This window comes from Chiloscyllium plagiosum, chromosome 4 (genome assembly GCF_004010195.1).
Source record: "Chiloscyllium plagiosum isolate BGI_BamShark_2017 chromosome 4, ASM401019v2, whole genome shotgun sequence".
Classification (NCBI taxonomy): Eukaryota; Metazoa; Chordata; class Chondrichthyes; order Orectolobiformes; family Hemiscylliidae; genus Chiloscyllium; species Chiloscyllium plagiosum.
The window spans coordinates 101809791-101829252 of NC_057713.1; the positions used below are offsets into that span (position 1 = coordinate 101809791).

Consider the following 19462-nt stretch of genomic DNA (forward strand, 5'->3'; position numbering starts at 1 on the left):
TGCCAATGTTTAACCCAGATGCCCTTTATCATTTGAAATATTCAAAAATGTCAATGAACAAATAAGTAACCAATATGTTTTAATTCTACAATCTTAGCACTGAAGCAGTGCCATCATCCCTGTTCCTGTCTACTGTTGTTGCCACTGGCATTTCATCCAGAATATGAAATATGTGACCACATTCGCAGACATATTTACTTTCTCAATAAATAACACTCCATACTTCATTCAGCAGATGTCAAATACAACAAACCTTGCACCTTAAGTTGAGCAGATGGCTATTGGTAACTTCAAATTGAATCAATCTTGATGCTCATCCTTCTGTTTTGTGCTCTTGTAACAATTCCTGTCTGGAACAGGGTGAGAAACAGAAATACTGTGTCAGATTACTCTATTACATTCTAAATAGGAGTGACTGAGACATACATCAGACACATTCCACACCAGGTGGTGTTATTGGAGTCACTTTGACTTTCTGTGAATAGTGAGTTCTGTAATCATCAGTGAGGATGATGTTGACTGGATCCAGTCACAACTTAGATCTGCAAAAAAAATCCTAAATGCATCAAGCCAGTAGTCCTTGAGATAGGGCAACAGAATGCTTTCAGTCCTTGAGCTGTGGGACAAAGAGCCAGCTGTTGTTTCCCCCGACATTCAGAGTTTGAAGTTTTGCCCATGTGTGTCCTTGTGTTGTGTGCCAACCTGCATCTGATGTTAAAGATACTACCCATCACAGAGCTCCTTTATCGTCTGTCTTGACAAATAATGGAAAATGAACAAACCTTGTTGATATCAAATAATATTCAGTCTTGCCTCTTTTCAGAGACATAAGGTCTAACCTTGTTGACCTGATGAGGAGAAAGTGCCCTTCATTCATGCACCGTTTTAAACTGCTAATTCTCACTCTTGTAGTTAATTTTCTGCAGCAGACTGTACAGAAACATGTGCAATGGCCAATATTTAAATATTAAACACTGATTTCTGAAATATTTTAAATGTTGAAAGCAGTACAATAAATGATTTTTGACTGGCTTAAGTTCTTTTCTCTTTATATTAATTTAAAGTCTGTTTATACATTCAAAATCAGTTTATATATTTTTCCCAATGGTTAATCAATGATCAATTAGCTCATACTGAAAATATACATGCGTTCTTCTTTCTCTGTTGAAATTACAATGTCAGAGCAGTCAATCCAAAGCTGGTGAAAGAAGCTGTTTTCGAATCATCACCATTGATTTTGAGGTCAGGGGTTCCCAATTGTGTCACCGGGGACATAAGGCTGGCTTTATGCATCGTCCTCGGTGAAGTACCAGGCTTGCTGGGCAATGACAGCCTGCCACACATGGCTTAGTGCAAGGACCAATTTCATTCCAGTTCTCACAGGTCTTGGAACAGCCTGGACCACATGTGTCGTATATGGCACCATGCTTACACTGGGTAGCTGAAAAGAGAATGAATAATGATTAAGAACGCACACACACATCTTGTCTATTTTTCTGAACTGAAAGATCTATCTTTGGTTTCTATGTAATTTTAGAAATCTGGCACTTATGGACTTGTGGTGCTTTTGGGAATTCTGAGGTCAAAGAATTACAAAATGGGTTAACAAATCCTTTAAGCACTTGCCCCTATCAGCCAAAACTTTAAAACACTTGCCTCTATCAGTGCTTGTAACAGGAGTAGAAGGTAATCTTCTCACTCTTCATAATATACAAGGAGTAAAGGTTTTTACTCATCCATTTAGAGACTGGTGATATCGAGAAGAGCTGGGTGTCATCAGCATTTGTGTGAAAACTAATGCTAAGCTTTCAGATAATGTCATCAAAAAAAAAATATAGAATGGGGAGGGTGGATAGATATTTGGGGACACTAGAAATAACAACATGGCAGTGGGAAGAGAAACCGTTTTCTCTGAATAGTTAGAGGAGAATGCAACCAGATGAAGGCAAAATATTTCCATTTTTGAAAAGTTATGCAATGAAACAAGATGCCCCGTGTTTGGAGAGTGATGAATGTTCGACTACTTTTAACAGGTACTGTCTAGTGTACTGAAACCCAGAATTGAAAGCTCTCATTTCAGGCGCAAATATTTGCTGAACAAAGGGATGGGACTGTGTCCAAATACAAAATTTCTTACAGTCAATGGAAATATTTGGTAAAATGCTTAAAAATGTAAAAGCATAATCTACAATTCCTGAAACATGGACTCTGCGCGAAGTCACCAATCTACACCCTGGGTAAAATTTGGAGAAAGTTGCTGCAGGATGTTACTCTTCCCAGGTCTCCCTATGGTAAAGTTTACACGTGTAAGGATTAAGCACATGCAAATTTGCTCTTGCGGTGTAATTATACAGTAAATAAAAACCTGAGTCAGATAGGAAGGGAGAGAGTGTACAAACATAAATGTGCACCAATAAGTAAGGTCAAAGTTGGAAAAATGCTAGAAAGGTGGAATTAAAAGCTCTTTATCAGAATACGCAACATCCATAACAAAGAAGAATTGATGGCACAAACAGAAAATAAATAAGCATGATACAATAGGCATTACAAAGGTAAGATTGTGAAGTGATTTAACCTGGGATTTTAATATTCAAGGGTTGATTTGGAATGACAAAAGGAACGATGACAAAAGGAACGAAGATGAGGTCTATTACGAAAGGATGAGATCAGTGAGAAATGATTTTGAATCAAAAAATCAAGATGTAGAATCAGTTTGGGTGGAGATAGGAAATGTCAAGGGAAAACCAAAATACTGCAAATGCTGGAACTATGAAATAAAAAGAGAAATTGTTGGAGAAACTCTGCAGGTCTGACAGCATTTACAGAAAGAGAAGAGTTAATGTTTTGACTCCGAACAGAAGAGTCATATGAGGCTTGAAACATTAACTCTTTTTCTCTTTCCCAAATGCTGCCAGACCTGCAACATTTTCTCTTTTTTTAAAAAAAGTTGTTGGTTGGGATCATTTATAGGACTCCTTTCTGTAGACATAGAGATCATGGAGGCTAACAAGAAAGGTACTGCAATAATCTTGGAGTAATTTTAATCATAACACCAATTGGACAAATCAAACTGGCAATGGTAACCAGGATACTGATTTCAAGCAATGCATTAGGACAGTTTCTTAGAACACTATGTTCTGTGTCAATATAGAGACCAGACTATTTTGGGCCAGGTAATGTGTAATGAGACAGGATTAATTAATGATTTCCGAGATCCTCTTGGCAAGAATGGAATTAATATAAATTAAGTCCAAAAATACTAAAGAAAGACAGCAGGTCTGGCAGCATCTGTGGAGAGAAAAAAACAGACCTACAGATTTGTGGCAAAATGATTCTTCAGAGTTTAGGCTTTTAATCGAGTGGTACTTGTATGCTAGAATTTCACATTCAGTTTGAAAGAGAGCAATATGGATCTGTGATAACTGACTTAAAGTTAAGTAGGGGCATATGTAAGGGCATGTACACCATTGGCTAAAGTGTAGTGGGAAAATAAGTTTAAAGGTAAGAGAGTAGAAAAGCAGTGGCAGACATTTACAGAGATATAAGTCTCAAAGAAACTACCAGACCCACTGAGTTTGTTCTGCAATTTTTGTTTTTGTTTTATATTTCCAGCATCCATAGTTCTTTGCTTTATTTATGTCTTACTACATTGTTCACAGCATCAGCAAAATCAAATGTTATGGAGTAAAAGGTTAATTGTTTTTTACTCTTAAAGTGTGTACTGAGCATCCATATCAGATCAAATGGAACAGAAGCCCAAGTCTGTACAGTTCCACTATGATATCCTCTCTTACCATGCCTTATAAATAAACGCATTTAATAAAGCCAGCTAGCTTTGACTCATATTACCACACACCTAGGGTAGTGCACACAATTTTGGTCACCTAACTAAGGAATGAGAAACTTGCATTGGAAGCTGTTCAGAAAAAGTTTCTTTGGCTAGTTTCTCGGAGGTGGGTGTTGACTCAAAACGTAAGGTTGAGCAGGTTGAAACTATCTATACTCATTGGAATTCAGAAGAATGAGACCTGATCTTATTATGACATATACAGTTCCAGTGGTGTTAACAGAGTAGCTGCTGCAGGGAGAATCTAGAACTTGGATTCTCTTCCACAAAAAAAAATTAAAGTTGGATCATTGAATGTATTGAAAAGCTGAGTTAGTCAGATATTTGATCTACAAGGGGCATAAATGGTTAAGGATGTGGGGTATGCAGGAACGTGGAGACAAGGACATTACTAGACAATCATATTGTTGAATAACAGAGCAGCCTTCAGTGATTTGTTAGCCTATTCTTGATGCTTTTTTCTTATAGCTTGTTTTTGGTCATTGCTGTGAACTTACCAAGACAACTCATCTCTGGTCGCCAGTGAACCTGGACGCCTTCTCTCTGACAGGCACGCATATAGGCAATCAGAGACTCACAGTAACAGTTCTTGTGTAGTGGGCACTCACACATATCTGTGACACAGGATCTGTGAGAAACACAAAAAATGCATTAGATTGTGATGGGGGAGACATGAAGCAACAATTCAAAAAAGGATTCACTAACCATGTTCAACCTGTCTAAAATGCAAGCGGAGAATTCCACGTATCTATGTTCAAGAATCTGTTATGTTCACTGCTTCAGCATATTTAACCCTCAGTCTGGACACTGGTTTGCAGGTTGTGTGTCTGTCCTTCAGCCTAGACGCTGGTTTACAGGTTCACAGTGTCTGTCCCTCAGTCTGGACACTGGTTTACAGGTACAGCGTGTCTGTCCGTCAGTCTGGACACTGGTTTACAGGTTCAGTGTGTCTGTCCCTCAGTCTGGACACTGGTTTACAGGTTCAGTGTGTATGTCCCTCAGTCTGGACACTGGTTTACAGATTTACAGTGTTTTTTTGATGATGTGGCAAGTCACTAAATTAAAGATAATCTGTTTTCTTGTTTCCGGTTAAAGGTACATCCATTCCCAAAGCAAAGACCAACCAGCAAAAGTTTGAGCTCAGGTAAATGTATTTACTTTAAAAATTAGCAATACTTTTGCATTTTAGTTTAAATCAACCTCCAGATTTAGGCTGGCATTTTATGAAGCTGTTCAGAGTTGCCTTATTCCTGCAGTAATGGCACAAAACCTGACAGGAATAGACAGGAATCGCTCCTTTTGATTATTGGGGAGTAACCGAATGAGCCGTGCATTTAATTAAAGTGAAATTCATATTTGCGTTAGCCAAATTTCATATCCTGCACTCACTCTGCCATCTAGTGGAGAATCGAAACATGGCTTAGAGCCAGAACAAAACTAAAGGAAGTTCAATTATTTAAATTTAATCAGACATTTCAGAGTACAACTCCTGCAAAAAGGAACTCAAAAATTGCTTGTTAACAAGTTCCAGAAAATTAATTTGACTTTAGTTCATAACTTTAAATCAGAAAAATCCATGATTTGAAAGAATTCATATTAAAACATGAAACAGCCAGTTTCAGGAATATTCAGGAATCTTTTTAAAAAATCAGTTTATTAGTTTTTTTTCTTAACAGGCTGAAGGAAGATCTCACAGAGCACAACTGAACTCATGGAACAATGGATAAGCAAATTCTAAATGTGAAGAAAAATAATTAAGGTAGTTGAGACATTGGATGGGCTAAACTTGATAAAGAGGAGGCACTTGCTGTACTTAACCAGTTCACCAAAACTGATCAGTTGCATGCAAAGAAACTGAAAGAAGAATGGAAATTGCCAAGGCACTGACTATCATATTTTCAATCCTCTTTAGATACAGTGGAGCCAAAATATTGAAGACTTGTATATATTACATTTCAAAAAAGCATGTCAGGAGAAATACTGCAACTATAGGCCTATCAGTTTGACTTCAGGCATGGAGAAGCTTTTCATAACAATAATCCTGGATAAAAGTAACAATCACTTGGAAAAATGCAAATTTATTAAGGAAAACAGCATGGATTTGCTAAAGGCAAGTTGCGTTCAATTAACTTGAGATTAAGGTAGTTGATGAGTAAACTGAGAAGGTCGATGTGGTGTAATATACTTGCAAAGGCATTTGACAAGCAGCCACATTATACACTTCCATCAGTAAAGTTAATGCCGATGGAATAAATGAGCAGCAACATGAATGGTAAATTGACAGAGTAGTGACGAATGTTTGTTTTCACACTGGAGGATGGTCAGCAATGGACTGGACCAGAATCAATATTAAAACTCCTGATTTTCTTAATCTATGTTCATAACCCAAAGCTGGTTCTATAGTACACATTTTCAAAATTGATGGATCGCACAAGACTTGGAAAAATGGTGAACTGTGAGGGCGCTGGCATTAGGATGCTGCCATGCTGGTGAATTGAGTGGATATGTGCCAGATGAAAGTTAATGCAGAGAAGTGTGAAGTGATACGTTTTGGTTGGAAGAACGAGGAGTGACAAAATAGAAAAAAAGAGCACAGTTCTAAATAGGTACAGGAGAAGCTGAGTTGGGGGAAAATCTGTACAAATCTGAGGTTAGCAAGATAGATTAAGAAAGTGGTTAATAGAGGTATAAATAGAGGCATAGAGTAAAAGTAAGCAAATTTTTGAGAAAATATTAGTTCAGTTTACTTCTGGGCACAATATTGTAGGGAACATGAGAAAGTATTGAGAGGGTGAAGAAAGTAAGATTTCCAGGGTCAAGAGAATTCAGTTATAAACAGTGCTCTCTCAAAGCTGCGCATATGCACTACTGTTCCATTTGCAACATTGACTTTCAGTTCCAGAGGTCATTGCCATTCACAGACTTCAGAGGCCTGCATGATGAAGAAAAAAATCAGAGGGAATGCTGGTTATGAGGATAGGTCAGAAAAGCTGGGCCTATTCTCTTTAAAGAGAAGACTGAGGGCAGATTTGATAGAGGTGTTCAAAATCGTAACAAGTCTGCACAGAATAGTTAAGAGAGAAACGATCTGGTTCCCAATGGGGGAAAAGAGTTGAAAACCAGAGGACACCAATTTATAGTAAATGGCAAAACAGCCATCAGTGATATGAGAGAAATCTTCTCATGCCAGTGGCTCAGCGTGTGGATCAGTTCTGGAATACACTGAACAGTGCAGTAAAGGCAGGTTCACTTGTGGCTTTCAGAAATTACCTTAAGAGACAAAAAGTGCAGTGCTGCAAGGAAAGGGTGGGAGGGTGGCACTAACCGAGTTTCTTGTGCAGAAAACCAGCATTACAGACTGAATGGTTTCCTTATGTTTTGCAGGTATCTTTTCATTCAGAATTCATTAAGACATGAATGGGAACCTTGCCCTGTCAGGCACAGCCGATATTCAGATTTTTAATGTCGTATGTGCAGGGTCAGAGTGCATTCTGAGCATGCGAGATCACAGTGAATCGTACAATTTTAATGTCTCACACAATATATTTACCACAGACAGGCAGTCTCACAGGGATAGTGGAATTTATGTTTGAAATTGCAATGATCTAAATCCACAATAGATGAAGTAATAACTTTCCCAGCCCTGTCCAGTTAAAATGCGTTCACTACTCCTGCGGATGGCTCACGAACTTACAGCAGCAGACTGTGACAGGGCACTGAAACCACCAAATAACATTGAACCTGCAGTTTGAGATAGCTGATAGTTCTTCACTAATCCATCAGTTTGTGAACTAGCTGAAATGTGAAGACTGTTTCCTCATGTTGAGCTGAAGCCAGTGATCTCTCCCAGGTGACTCACGAGTGTCCTGATCAGATACTTTTCACGTATTGTTTTAACTGCTGCCTCAGAGGGTGCGGCGTCTCTCACAGAGTGTTTCTAGCAAGGATTTAACCACTGTTAGCAAACAGGGTGCACCACACACACACTCAACGGAAAATCATGCATGAATACAGCAGAGGCTATATTGAACACACTGTACACATTAACAAATTATCAGAATTCCTCTTAATCTCACAGCCAAACCTCAACCTTATTTTGTATCATGGCTTTGGTCTATCATGTACATAGATTACTGCAGCAAACTTGTACTAAAATATCAGCAAACTCATTAATATTTGTGCACCAGACACACAAAAGTTCAGAACCGGAATTTCATGAAGCTGGTTATTTTATAACCAGGATGAAATAGCTTACCATGACGCTGTTGGATTGTCATAAAATCCCACCTGGTTGGTGAATGTCCTTTAGGGAAGAAAGTCTGCCATTATTGTCCAATCTAAATCTACACATTTCCAGTCCAAGACGAGACAACTGACTCAATGCCCTGAATTCACGGTCTCACTGTTGGTTCTTGTGTTCACCTGGGTGAAACCTGGGTCCCTGACCACTGCTGGAGAGTTGATTGAAATACTTGAGATTTGACTTTCTCAGTCCGTTCAAACTGAATTTAGCAAATCTATCCCAAAACAATAGGGAGGAGGCCAATCAGGGCTTGTTTATAAACTTTAGATTGTGTCCTAACATGTACTTGGGGATATTGTCTTTACGAAGGAGTTTAAAACTCAAAATATGGCAGAAATCTCTCCAAAGTGAATGGTTCGCATACATGTGGCTGCTTTATCCTTCAGTTCCTTCCCCGTGAGAGTTTAACTCAAGTGACTGTGGAATGTTTGTAACTCCTCCTACTCACACATCCTACACTGATTGAGAGCAGACCCGAAAAACTTATTCTCCCTCAAGCAAGTTCTTGCTATGCTTTTAACTAGTGTGGCCTATAGGTGACTCCAGTCCCACACTGGCTAAGAGCATAGCAAGAACTTGCAGTAATATAGCATCTTTAACACAGTAATACATTCCAAGGTGCTTTGCAGGAGATATTAGGAAATTAAATCTGTTGCTGATCCAGATGAAAAGTATGGAAAAAAGGAATCTCTTAAAAGATGGCCAACATTTTTTGCGAAAATCTATGAGTTCTCTGGTCACTTTGGATTGGAGCTGCCTGTTACCACTGACACTGGGAAATACTCACCTGTAGAACAAGACGTAGTCTACCTTTGAGTGGCAGTTCTTAAAGGCCCAGGACTTCAGTTTTTGGCATTCCCTGTGAGCCCGAAACTTCACCTTTACAATCCCTGAACACAGATGTGGTCGTAATCTCCGCTGCGGTCTGTTACAAATGCTGTTTGATTCCACTCGCCACGATTCAGCGAAAGCATCAACCTCAAACTTGAAATTGCCATCTCCACCAATCAGATCATCTCGCTTGTGCCCGTTGTAGTTCCCACACAGACCACAAAGTTTGCCCTTCAATTCTGGAGTCGCCAGTACCTCCACAAAACTGTCTCCATCCCAGGAAATCACAATACCTGGACAAAGCAAGAATGTATTATTGACAATTTTCAGAAAGGTACAAAGCCAAACTCAGCGGAAAGTAGCTAGCAGCATACTCACCTCTGAGCTTGAAAGCTGTGGGTTCAAGTTCCACTCCAGTAACTTTGGCAAAGAGATGACAGACCACTACTGAGCAGGACTGCACTGTCAGCACTGAGGGTATGCCGCACTGTCGGAGGGGCAATACTGAGGGAGTGCTGCACTGTCGGAGGGACAGTACTGAGGGAGTGCTGCACTGTCAGAGGGACAGTACTGAGGTAGTGCTGCACTGTCAGAGAGACAGCATTGAGGGAGTGCAGAACTGTCGGAGGGACAGTACTGAGGGAGACCTGCACTGTCAGAGGGACAGTACTGAGGGAGTCCTGCACTGTCAGAGGGACAGTACTGAGGGAGACCTGCACTGTCAGAGGGACAGTACTGAGAGAGTGCCGCACTGTCGGAGGGACAGTACTGAGGGAGTGCTGCACTGTCGGAGGGACAGTACTGAGGGATTGCTGCACTGTTGGAGGGACAATACTGACGGAATGCTGCACTATCAGACGGTCAGTACTGAGGGAGTGCAGCACTGTCAGACAGTCAGTGCTGAGGGAGTGCAGTACTGTCAGAGCGTCAGTGCTGACAGAATGCTACACTGTTGGAGAATTAGTTCTGAGGGAGTGGTGCTTTGCTGGAGAATTACTTTGGATGAGATGAGAAATGAAAGGCCTATTAACCATTTCAGCTCAAAGCAAAGTCTCGTGTGGCCATTATTTCAAAGAACAGGGGAGGTCTCACCCACAACCTGGGCAAAATTTTCCTTCAATCAACCTCACTAATAACAGTACCTCACTAGTACCTCATCTCCTTATAGCAGATGATTTCACCATTTAAAAAATAGCTCTTTAGTAGAGAGTTTGCTGTGCTGAAATTGGCAATGGAATGGTGACTAGACCGCAAAAAGACTCCATCCTATATAAAGGACATTGCGACATCCTGAGCTTACTAAAGTGGAAATAAATACTCTTTATTATTTGTTTTCTCCCACTGTTGGGACAGTTTTGAAATCTGTTGTCAGTTTAAAGCATCACTGCACCAGAGTATTGGTCGAAGTTAAAACCAGTAAGCGATGACTCCATCACCCTTTGCTGTGCCACTGACATTTGCATCATACTATCCATCCTAACCTGTCCTGGGAATAACAGCTTTTAATGATCAGCTTTTAATACTCTTATTGAAGCCAAAGCCAGGGCCGCACACCAACACATGCCATTGAAAATCCTTGTATTTTTAAATTGTGACCTGTCATGAAGGTGTAGGTGTGTAATGTATCTTTAAGAGAGAGAGGAAGCTTGCAAGGACTGACTGAAAGCACAGAGAGTGCTGAACAATTTAAAAATGTAACATTTGGTTGAAACAAATAGTTGGAGTTGCATTGTCATGGAACAAAAACAAAATCAAATTCAGCCAATCAGTTTAAATTATGCCCTAGATACCAAAATCCAATCGAATTTGAATTTTACTGTTTGGGAATGATATCAAACCAATGAAATGATCTGAAGTTTTGAGATGTAAAACCTGACATTTTGAACAGTTAGGGGAGAACTGCAAAGGGCACCAACAAGTACAGACTGCTAGCTGAATAGCTGTCTTAAAGGTACCTGTCCATAAGAAAAGTTGTGCAGCAGAAGACTGAAGGAGAGATGACCCAGAAAAATACAGAGGAAAATCTACAGACAAGAATTGACAAAGCTGACTGGCTTTGAAACATGATTTTTTAAATTTAAATCTTAATCGGGGATTTTTACAAAATCGGACCAGTATTTGTAGAGTGGGAGTTAAAAGGTAAGGTTTTAAAGGAGTTGTAAATAGTTGTTGTTTTAATGTTCTCTGTTAGACTTAAAGAATAAAATTGCTAATTTTTACCTTAAATAATGACATCTGGGATAGTTCTTTGGCATTTGAAATTTAACAGATTACAGCGCAAGGTGAGCTTCTCTGTGTGTCAGGTTTAAATTGGCAGAGGGGTTTACCCTGCGTTGTAACAAACCCACCTCCCCCTGCACACAACCAAAACTAATCTATTACCCTACAGAAAACACACGAACATTCTCCCACCCTCCATCTTCCTGTCTGCCCCTTTCCCTAATAGCTAGTTCATTCCTTTTATTTCTCCACAACCTTTGTTACAGTTTTCCTATTTTCTGTCTTCTTCTTTCTCAACTTTATTCTCTCCCTTCTTTTCTGTTACTTCTGTCCCTCTCTTTCCTCAAGTTCTTCTCTATTTCTCTCTTTTCTCTTCCCTGATTCTCCTGACAAAATTTCCAAATTTATTACAGGCAGCTGGGAATGTCCTCTGGAACATTCTGCAAAATGTTAAATCTGAATTTGACTTGAATAAAGAAAATGACAATTTCAAGGTTTCAGCAGTCACGTTGCTAATGAATTCATATCAACTTTAATGTGGAATAGTTCATATAGGTAAAGTAATGGAATGCAATGTGACCGGGCTTATCACATGAAGTATGTCACATGACCAGGAAAATTCAGCAGGAGAATGTCTTAATTCTTGAGATGTCAGATTTCCTAAAAAGTCCTGAACATTTGTTTCAGTGCTTAAACTGAAAGTGTACCCATAGGACGGCACGGTGGCACAATGGCACAGTGGTTAGCACTGCTGCCTCACAGCACCAGAGACCTGGGTTCAATTCCCACCTCAGGCGACTGACTGTGTGGAGTTTGCACATTGTCTGCGTGGGTTTCCTCCGGATGCTCCGGTTTCCTCCCACAGTCCAAAAATGTGCAGGTTAGGTGAATTGGCCATGCTAAATTGCCTGTAGTGTTAGGGGCAGGGGTGAATGTAGGGGATTGGGTCTGGGTGGGTTGCGCTTCGGCGGGTCGGTGTGGACTTGTTGGGCCGAAGAGCCTGTTTCCACACTGTAAGTAATCTAATCTAATCTAGGACACAGTGATGTGAAAAAAACACTGAATATTTAATGCTTGACATAATTTATATTTAATGAAAATTAAATAAATATCCACAGAGGAACAGTCCCAATTGGCAAGAAATCCCTTCAGTCCTTTATTGTTTGTTTTGTGCTGAGTGAATGTGTCTCCATATTGATGGCAGAGACAGCTCATTATGGCTCTATTGCTGGTATTGTTTCAGGGGAGTTGTCCCCAAGGTAGGATGATTGTAAACCGACACACCAGCTAATGTGCAGGAAGATCTTCTTGTCAGACCGAGTCTAGAAACTACATCAGAGGAATGAAGTATTACCAGAAGATTGATTTCTAAGGGTTACCGAGCCAACAGCTGGAAGAAAATACTCAGTGCTTTTTCATTTTACCATCATCCATTATCTCTGCTCTTTTGTTTAACCTTCGAGATTAACTTTGCCAACTCTTCCTATTTTGGAAGGAAATTTAATATTTTGTTTGGAACAAAGTAACCGTTCTTGCTCAGTTTCCACTGATGTATAAAGTTGCCCCTATTTCTAAATAATGTTGTGGTTGTTTTTCCTCACCCTGCACTGGTAACAACGATCAGTAATCACAATGTATCGATTCTCCAGCAACCTATGGGACGTTAAATATCTGAAGTATGTATTGTGTGGATGATTTGAAAGATTTTGTCAACTTCCTTGGCAATCCAATTGGATGTTTATCCAACACATCTGTTTGCCTAATGGTTTGACTTTGCTGGGTTACTCCGTAATGAAGTTTGGGGTTCTCCTGAATTCAGGACTGGGGCTTGCAGGTGTTTGAACCACATTCTCTGAGATTCCTCTTGCCAAGAAGCAGAACCTCTATTGTGTGTTGTTACCTGGGCAGCTTATGCTGAAGAGCCCATAGTGCAAACACCAACTTTACAAGGTTTTTAGATACATGGGAAAAGAAGGCAGCATTTGCAGTGAGGAGGCTGATAATGTGGCACACAGCTCAAGCAATGTGCTATCAGATGTTTCTTTCACAATGATTCAGGAGAGAGCTTTAAAGTAAATCCAGGCCAACAGATGGAAAGTTTCCACCTTTGGCTCACTGAGGATCCGTGAGCCTGATCCAATCTGAAACCAGCAACAAATTGCACTATAGAACTGTTAACATAGTAAAACTTCCCAAGGAAAAGGAATTCCATTAAACTGAGAATGGCACTGAGCCACATGTTGAGATTTTGGCGCTTGCCCACCTATCATTTTACGGGGACAAGATGAGAAGATGGTGGGATTGCCACCAGGCTATTTTTCCTGCCTATTCCCGGTAAAGGGGGTCAGCTCTGGGGGAATGCCGCACTAACAGAGTTTGTATTGATGGTGTGTTGCATTGTACCAAAATCAGTACTGACGAAGTGCCATGTTGTCAGAAGGTCAGCACTCAAGAGGACTACACTGTCAAAGGTTCAGTACAGAGGGAATGCTGCACGGTCAGAGGGTCAGTACTGAGGGAGTACTACACAGTCAGAACTGCCATCTTTCAGGTCAGACGTTAAACTGAGGCCCATCTGCGAGCTGGAGGGGTTGACTCAGGCATGGGGGTATAGACACAAGCACGTCTGGAGTTACAGGCAAAATTGGATAAACATCCTCCGTTAAAAGCAGTTGTTTATTTGCGGCTTGGAGTGGAGAAAACGTATTGAAATATGCTAATTTTTGCCTTTTCAAAATCTGCAAGTCTTTTACTCAACTTTGAAAGCTTTCTGCCGCCTGGAGTGGTAATAATTAACTGTAGATTTCTAATCATGTTGTAGTGTGTAATCTATTTTGATAGCTATTTCTGCAATGAGCTCTAGGAACAATATTAGCTTTCAGATTGTTGAAATATTATTTTAAAACTAATTGAAATGTGACTGACATTTGAGTGAGTTCAATTGCTGGGTTCAGAAGTTAGTATTTGAGGTGATAAAGAGCTTTGAATCAGATAAAGACTTTCATTTACAGTTTATAGCACCCTTCATAATCTCAGGAAGGTACAAGGCATTTTTCAGCCATTGTAATACTTTTTGAAGAGCAGTTATAGTCCTAATATAGGAAAGAACACACAGCAAGATCCCACTCGCTTGAGATAATTACCAGACAATCTGTTGCAGTGGTCATGATTCAGAGAAAAATATTGACGGAGGACACCGCACAGTAGCCCCATCCCCTCCCCAATCTTCCCTTATTTTTAGCCATTGCATCCTTTACATCTATTAAAGAGTACAGATGGGCCTCAGTTTAACATCTCACCTGAAAGATGGCAGTTCTGACTGTGTAGCACTCCCTCAGTACTGGCTTTCCGACAGTGCAGCTTTGCCTCTGTACTGAACCCCTGACAGTGTAGTACTCCGTGAGTGCTGACCCTCTGACAACACGACACTCCCTCAGTACTGTCCTCCTGACACTGCAACACACCCTCAATTCATACTCTGTCAGTGCAGCATTCCCACAGAACTGACCCTCTGACAATGTAACATTCCCTCAGTACTGACCCTCTGACAGTGTAGCATTCCCTCAGTCCTGATCCTCTGACAATACTGCACTCCCCCAGGACTGAGCTCTGAGGCACTGCAGCACAACCTCAGTACTGACCCTTTGACAGTGCAGCACTCCCTCAGAGCCGATCCTCTGATAACGCAAGCACTCCCTCAGTACTGACCCTCTGACAGTACAGCACTCCTCCAGAGCTGACCCTCTAATGGTGTAGCAATCCCTCAGTACTGACCCTCTGAAAGTGCAGCACTCTCTCAGTACTGACCCTCTGACAGTGCAGCCCTCCCTCAGTACTGACCCTCTGAGGGAGTAGCAATCCCTCAGTACTGACCCTCTGTCAACTGTGCTGACTGAAAGGCAGTGCTGGCTAATTTAATCATAGCTTTCAACAGACGTCTGAATAAATATTTGAAAAGGAGAAGTTTTACAGGGTTCAGTGGAAAGAGGAAGGGGAAAGAGGATTATTGGTGATTATTTTAAAGGATCAGCACCAGTAGGATGGGCAGAGTGGTCCCCTTCATGACCTTGATAAATTCACTCATTTGGCAAGCCAAGGATGAAATGATGATGCTTCCTGGTCTGAATGGGTTTGTAGCTCAGATCAAACACTGAGCCCTAAGGAGGTGGCCACCTCACATTCCTTTTTAATTAAACATCACAGGAGTCCTGCCAGAGGGAAAGGATTCACATCCCAGATTTGTATAGTTCAGCACTGAGCAAAATCTTCCACTGACTGTCTCAGAAAGGATCCGATTACTGTAGTGTGGGTGAAACTGAGGGATGTGTCACATTTACTTTGGCTGAACCAACTCAGCAGAAAGAAAATTATCCCTGAAAAGATTACAATTTCCTGAGAAATGTATACATTAAATTGTGTTTCACACACTTAGTGTGTAGACAAAGTGTTTTAGATCAGTTGAAAGGAGGAAAGATCTGGTTGTTAAACTATACCCAAGTATTGAAAGCAAGAACTAGTTAATTGTAGAATATATTAGCGCTGATAATTATTTAAATATTTCTTATTCTTGAACCGACAAGCTGTTTCCTCAAACACTTTTGAAAAAAAGTCACAATTTAGTGACAATGGTGAGTGTTTTACTTGCCCAGCTGTGGGATATTAACACTGGAGAATAAACATTTGCTCATGTTGCACATGAATATTAATATCACACACTCCATGGTCATATCCTGCTTCATCTAAGCTACACTCTGAACCCTACCTCACAAGAGATCTCTCTCTTCTGTTTGATTCAGAGATTTCTATTTGGGAGAGATTGCATGTCTTTTTTCAAACTAAATCTCCATCCCATATTATCCCCCTCCCCACCTCCACCAACACCCTGACCTGTTGTCCCCACCCCCCATGTAGACCTTCCCAACCCCTTAAACCCAACCTTGATGCCTTTGGCTCCTCAAAACTCCACACTTTGCAATTCGATCCCTAAACTAATCAATTTACCACAATTGAAATACAAATAATAAATTCAAAGCTAATGGAAGTTAACATTATCTCAAGAGGACTGGCATACAAATTTGTTTATGTAAAACTGTTTTGAGTTCTGGTTCGACTTCATTTCGAGAATTGCATTCAGTCTTGAGCACCCGATCTCAGGAAGGATTTATCAGCATTACAAAGCCGGGATAATGCACATTCACAGAGTGATCCCAGAGTGAACAGGGTTTCAATAATGGGGACAGGTTGCATAGAAGAGAATCCCCACAAAGAGAAAATGAAGCAGTGATCTAATTGAGGTGCTAATGACGATTGGATAGGGCAGAGAGAGAAACATTGTGAGGAAGGGAAAAGTTCAGTACAAATCCTGAGGGAAAAGTGGCCTAATCCCATTCCTAAGAGAATACTGTATAACCATAAAATTAGGCCTAGGCCATTCAGGGTGATGTCTGAAAACACTTTTTCACACAAAGGGGAGTGCAAATCTGGAACTCTCCATGATAAAAAAGCACTATTGACTCTGAGGCTCGATTGAAAATTTCAAAACTGAGATTGATACTTCTGTTGGCTAAGGATATTTAAGGTTATGGAACTAAGGTGGGTAGATGAATTAAAGAGTCAATGTCAGAACAGGCCCCCTGTTGCTATGTTCTGATCAATCCACCTCCTTCCAGTTCATTTAAAATGCTCCTTAAAACCTCCTTCCCGAAACGTCGATTCTCCTGTTCCTTGGATGCTGCCTGACCTGCTGTACTTTTCCAGCAACACATTTTCAGCTCTGATCTCCAGCATCTGCAGTCCTCACTTTCTCCTTAAAACCTCCTGCCAAGTTTCTGATCATCTGTCATAATATCTCCTTATCAGGTCAGCAGTGAGTTAGCTTGATCACACTCCTGTGAAGTGCCTTGGATATTTTACTCTGTTAAAAGTGCTAGATGAATGCAAGTTGTTGATGTTAGTACAATCAAACATAGAGTCATAGAGTCATACAGTGCAGAAACAGACCTTTTGGTCCAACTTGTCCGTGCCGACCAGACATCCCAATCTGACCTTGTTCCATTTGCAAGTATTTGGCCCATATCCCTTTAAACCCTTCCTATTCGTATACTCATCCAGATGCCTTTTAAATTTTGTAATTGTATCCACATCCACCACTTCCTCTGGCAGCTCATTCCATACACATGCACCACTATGTGTGTGAAAAAATGACCCCTCAGGTCCTTTTAAATCTTTCCCCTCTCATCTTAAAGCTTTGCCCTCTACTTTTGGACATCCCCTCTAGGAAAAAAACTTTGGCCATTCACCCTCTCCATGCCCCTCATGATTTTATAAACTTTTATAAGGTCACTCCACTTCTGGCATTCCAGAAAAATAAGCCCCAGTTTATTCAGCCTCTCCCAATAATTCAAACCTGAGACATCCTTGTAAGTCTTTTCTGCGTCCTCTCACATTTAACAGCATCCTTCTACAAAAGGACCAGAATTGTACACTGTATTCCAAAAGTGGCCTCACCAATGTCCCATACAGCCGCAACACGATGTCCCAACCTCTATTCTCAATGTTCTGACCAATGAAGGCAAGCATAGCAAATGCTTTCTTCACCACCCTGTCTACCTGCGATTTCACTTTCATGGAACTATGCACTTGTACCCCTAGGGCTCTTCGTTTCGCAACAGAACTACATGCTGCTTCTGCATCCCTCACTTTGATGAAAATAATCTGTACTTTTAATTACGCAGAGGAAATGACCAAACACTTCTTGATGCAGCACTTACAGTTGGGAAAAATGCTGTTACACAGAATACATATAATTGTCCAATATAATATGTATAAGTACACAGTAGATATATAATGTATACAATATTGTCAATATTGAGTCTGCTAATAAAATTCACATTTCTACAGTCTAGAGCATCTTTCACAATCTCAGACTATCCCAAAATGCTTTACAGCTAAAGAAGTATTTTTGAGATGTTTTCACTTTGTAATGTAGGAAACATAAGCAATTTGAACACAGCAAGTTCCCAGAAACAGGAAGGTGAAGTGAACTGAGAGATAAATATTGGGCCACCGGGAAGAACTCCCTTGCTTTCCTACAATAAATAATGCCATGGGATTTTCCTTATCTCAGCATTTTCCCCACTCCCTTGATTTTGTGTTCATCTCCAGAATGAGCTTTGAACCCATATCATTTTAAGTCTAAGGTGAGATTGCTACATTCTGAGCCAGGGCTGAGAGCAGCCTGGAGTTGTGAGAGAGTTTTTACACATCAATAATATTTCAGTAGCTCACCTGCTTCTGTTGCTACTTTCACCAAGTAGCCATCTAACTCAATGGAGAATTGTTGGTTCTTATAGGGCAGAGAAATCTTCATCCCATCTTTCTTCACAGTTAGATGTTGCAAGAGGCTAATACTGGTCCCACTTAGCACCACCTCGATGGATTTGGTCCATGAGTAGGCATAAGTCCTGCGGGCATCGTTCTGTACCAGCACCTGGAAACTAGCTGCACTAGAGCAGTCCTTGGTTAACACATACTGGCAAGTCCCTTGAAAGTTAAAGGCTCTTCCATCAAATGTGTTGTAGTGAGGGTCACCAAATACAGTGCAAACACCTGGCTCTGTGAAGGTTAAAACAGAGAGTCGGCATCAGAAACACACACTAAGACTAATAATAGGAGAACTCAGTACAATCACATCAGAGATGGAGGTGAGAAGGGAAGGGGGGGGGAAGAGAGAGAGAGAGAGACAAGGAGAGAAAGGGACACGTAGGCAGAGAGGGTTGGGAATGGAGAACAGGGTTGGTGAAGGAGAGATATGCCGATGAGGAAGCAGAGAAAGCCTTGCACAGAGAGAGAGAGAAATGAGTGGAGGAAGTAGAAACAATTGGAGGACATGACCTGGGGAAGAGGAAGAGAGTTTGGAGGATGCACAAGGAGAGGATTGGGATAAAAGGAGACGGGGCTTTTGGAACTGAAGGAGGATACAGAGTTAGATAGAGAGGGCTGAACCTATTGTAAGATGTTATAAAGTTAGGGAGTATTGTAGCAAATCTAGAGGAACCTCGATTATCCGAACGTGATGGATAATTGATTATTTGATTAATCGATTAAATGTCTCTGGGGCTCGGAGTTTTTAAAGTCTGCTCTCCATCCAGGAGACTGCAGCAGCACACAGCGCACAAGGCCCGCACCTAACCTTGCCCCCAATGCCATCATTCACCCACCCCCCCGCCCTCAACTCTGTGCAATACCTCACCCTATCCCCA

General features: G+C 40.8%; 1 protein-coding gene across 3 annotated transcripts in view; it reads right to left on the reverse strand.

Moving 5' to 3' along the window:
- Positions 1-622: 622 nt before the first annotated feature.
- The window catches only part of bmper (BMP binding endothelial regulator), a 67310-nt gene continuing 48470 nt past the window's right edge, over positions 623-19462 (reverse strand). For all 3 annotated transcript variants that reach the window (XM_043688764.1, XM_043688765.1, XM_043688766.1), the window contains 4 exons: positions 18489-18815; positions 8938-9274; positions 4345-4475; positions 623-1441 (listed from right to left, as the gene is read on the reverse strand). In XM_043688764.1, coding sequence (XP_043544699.1) covers positions 1263-1441; positions 4345-4475; positions 8938-9274; positions 18489-18815 — 974 coding nt within the window. In that variant the 3' untranslated portion in view covers positions 623-1262. The remainder of the gene's footprint in view (positions 1442-4344; positions 4476-8937; positions 9275-18488; positions 18816-19462) is intronic.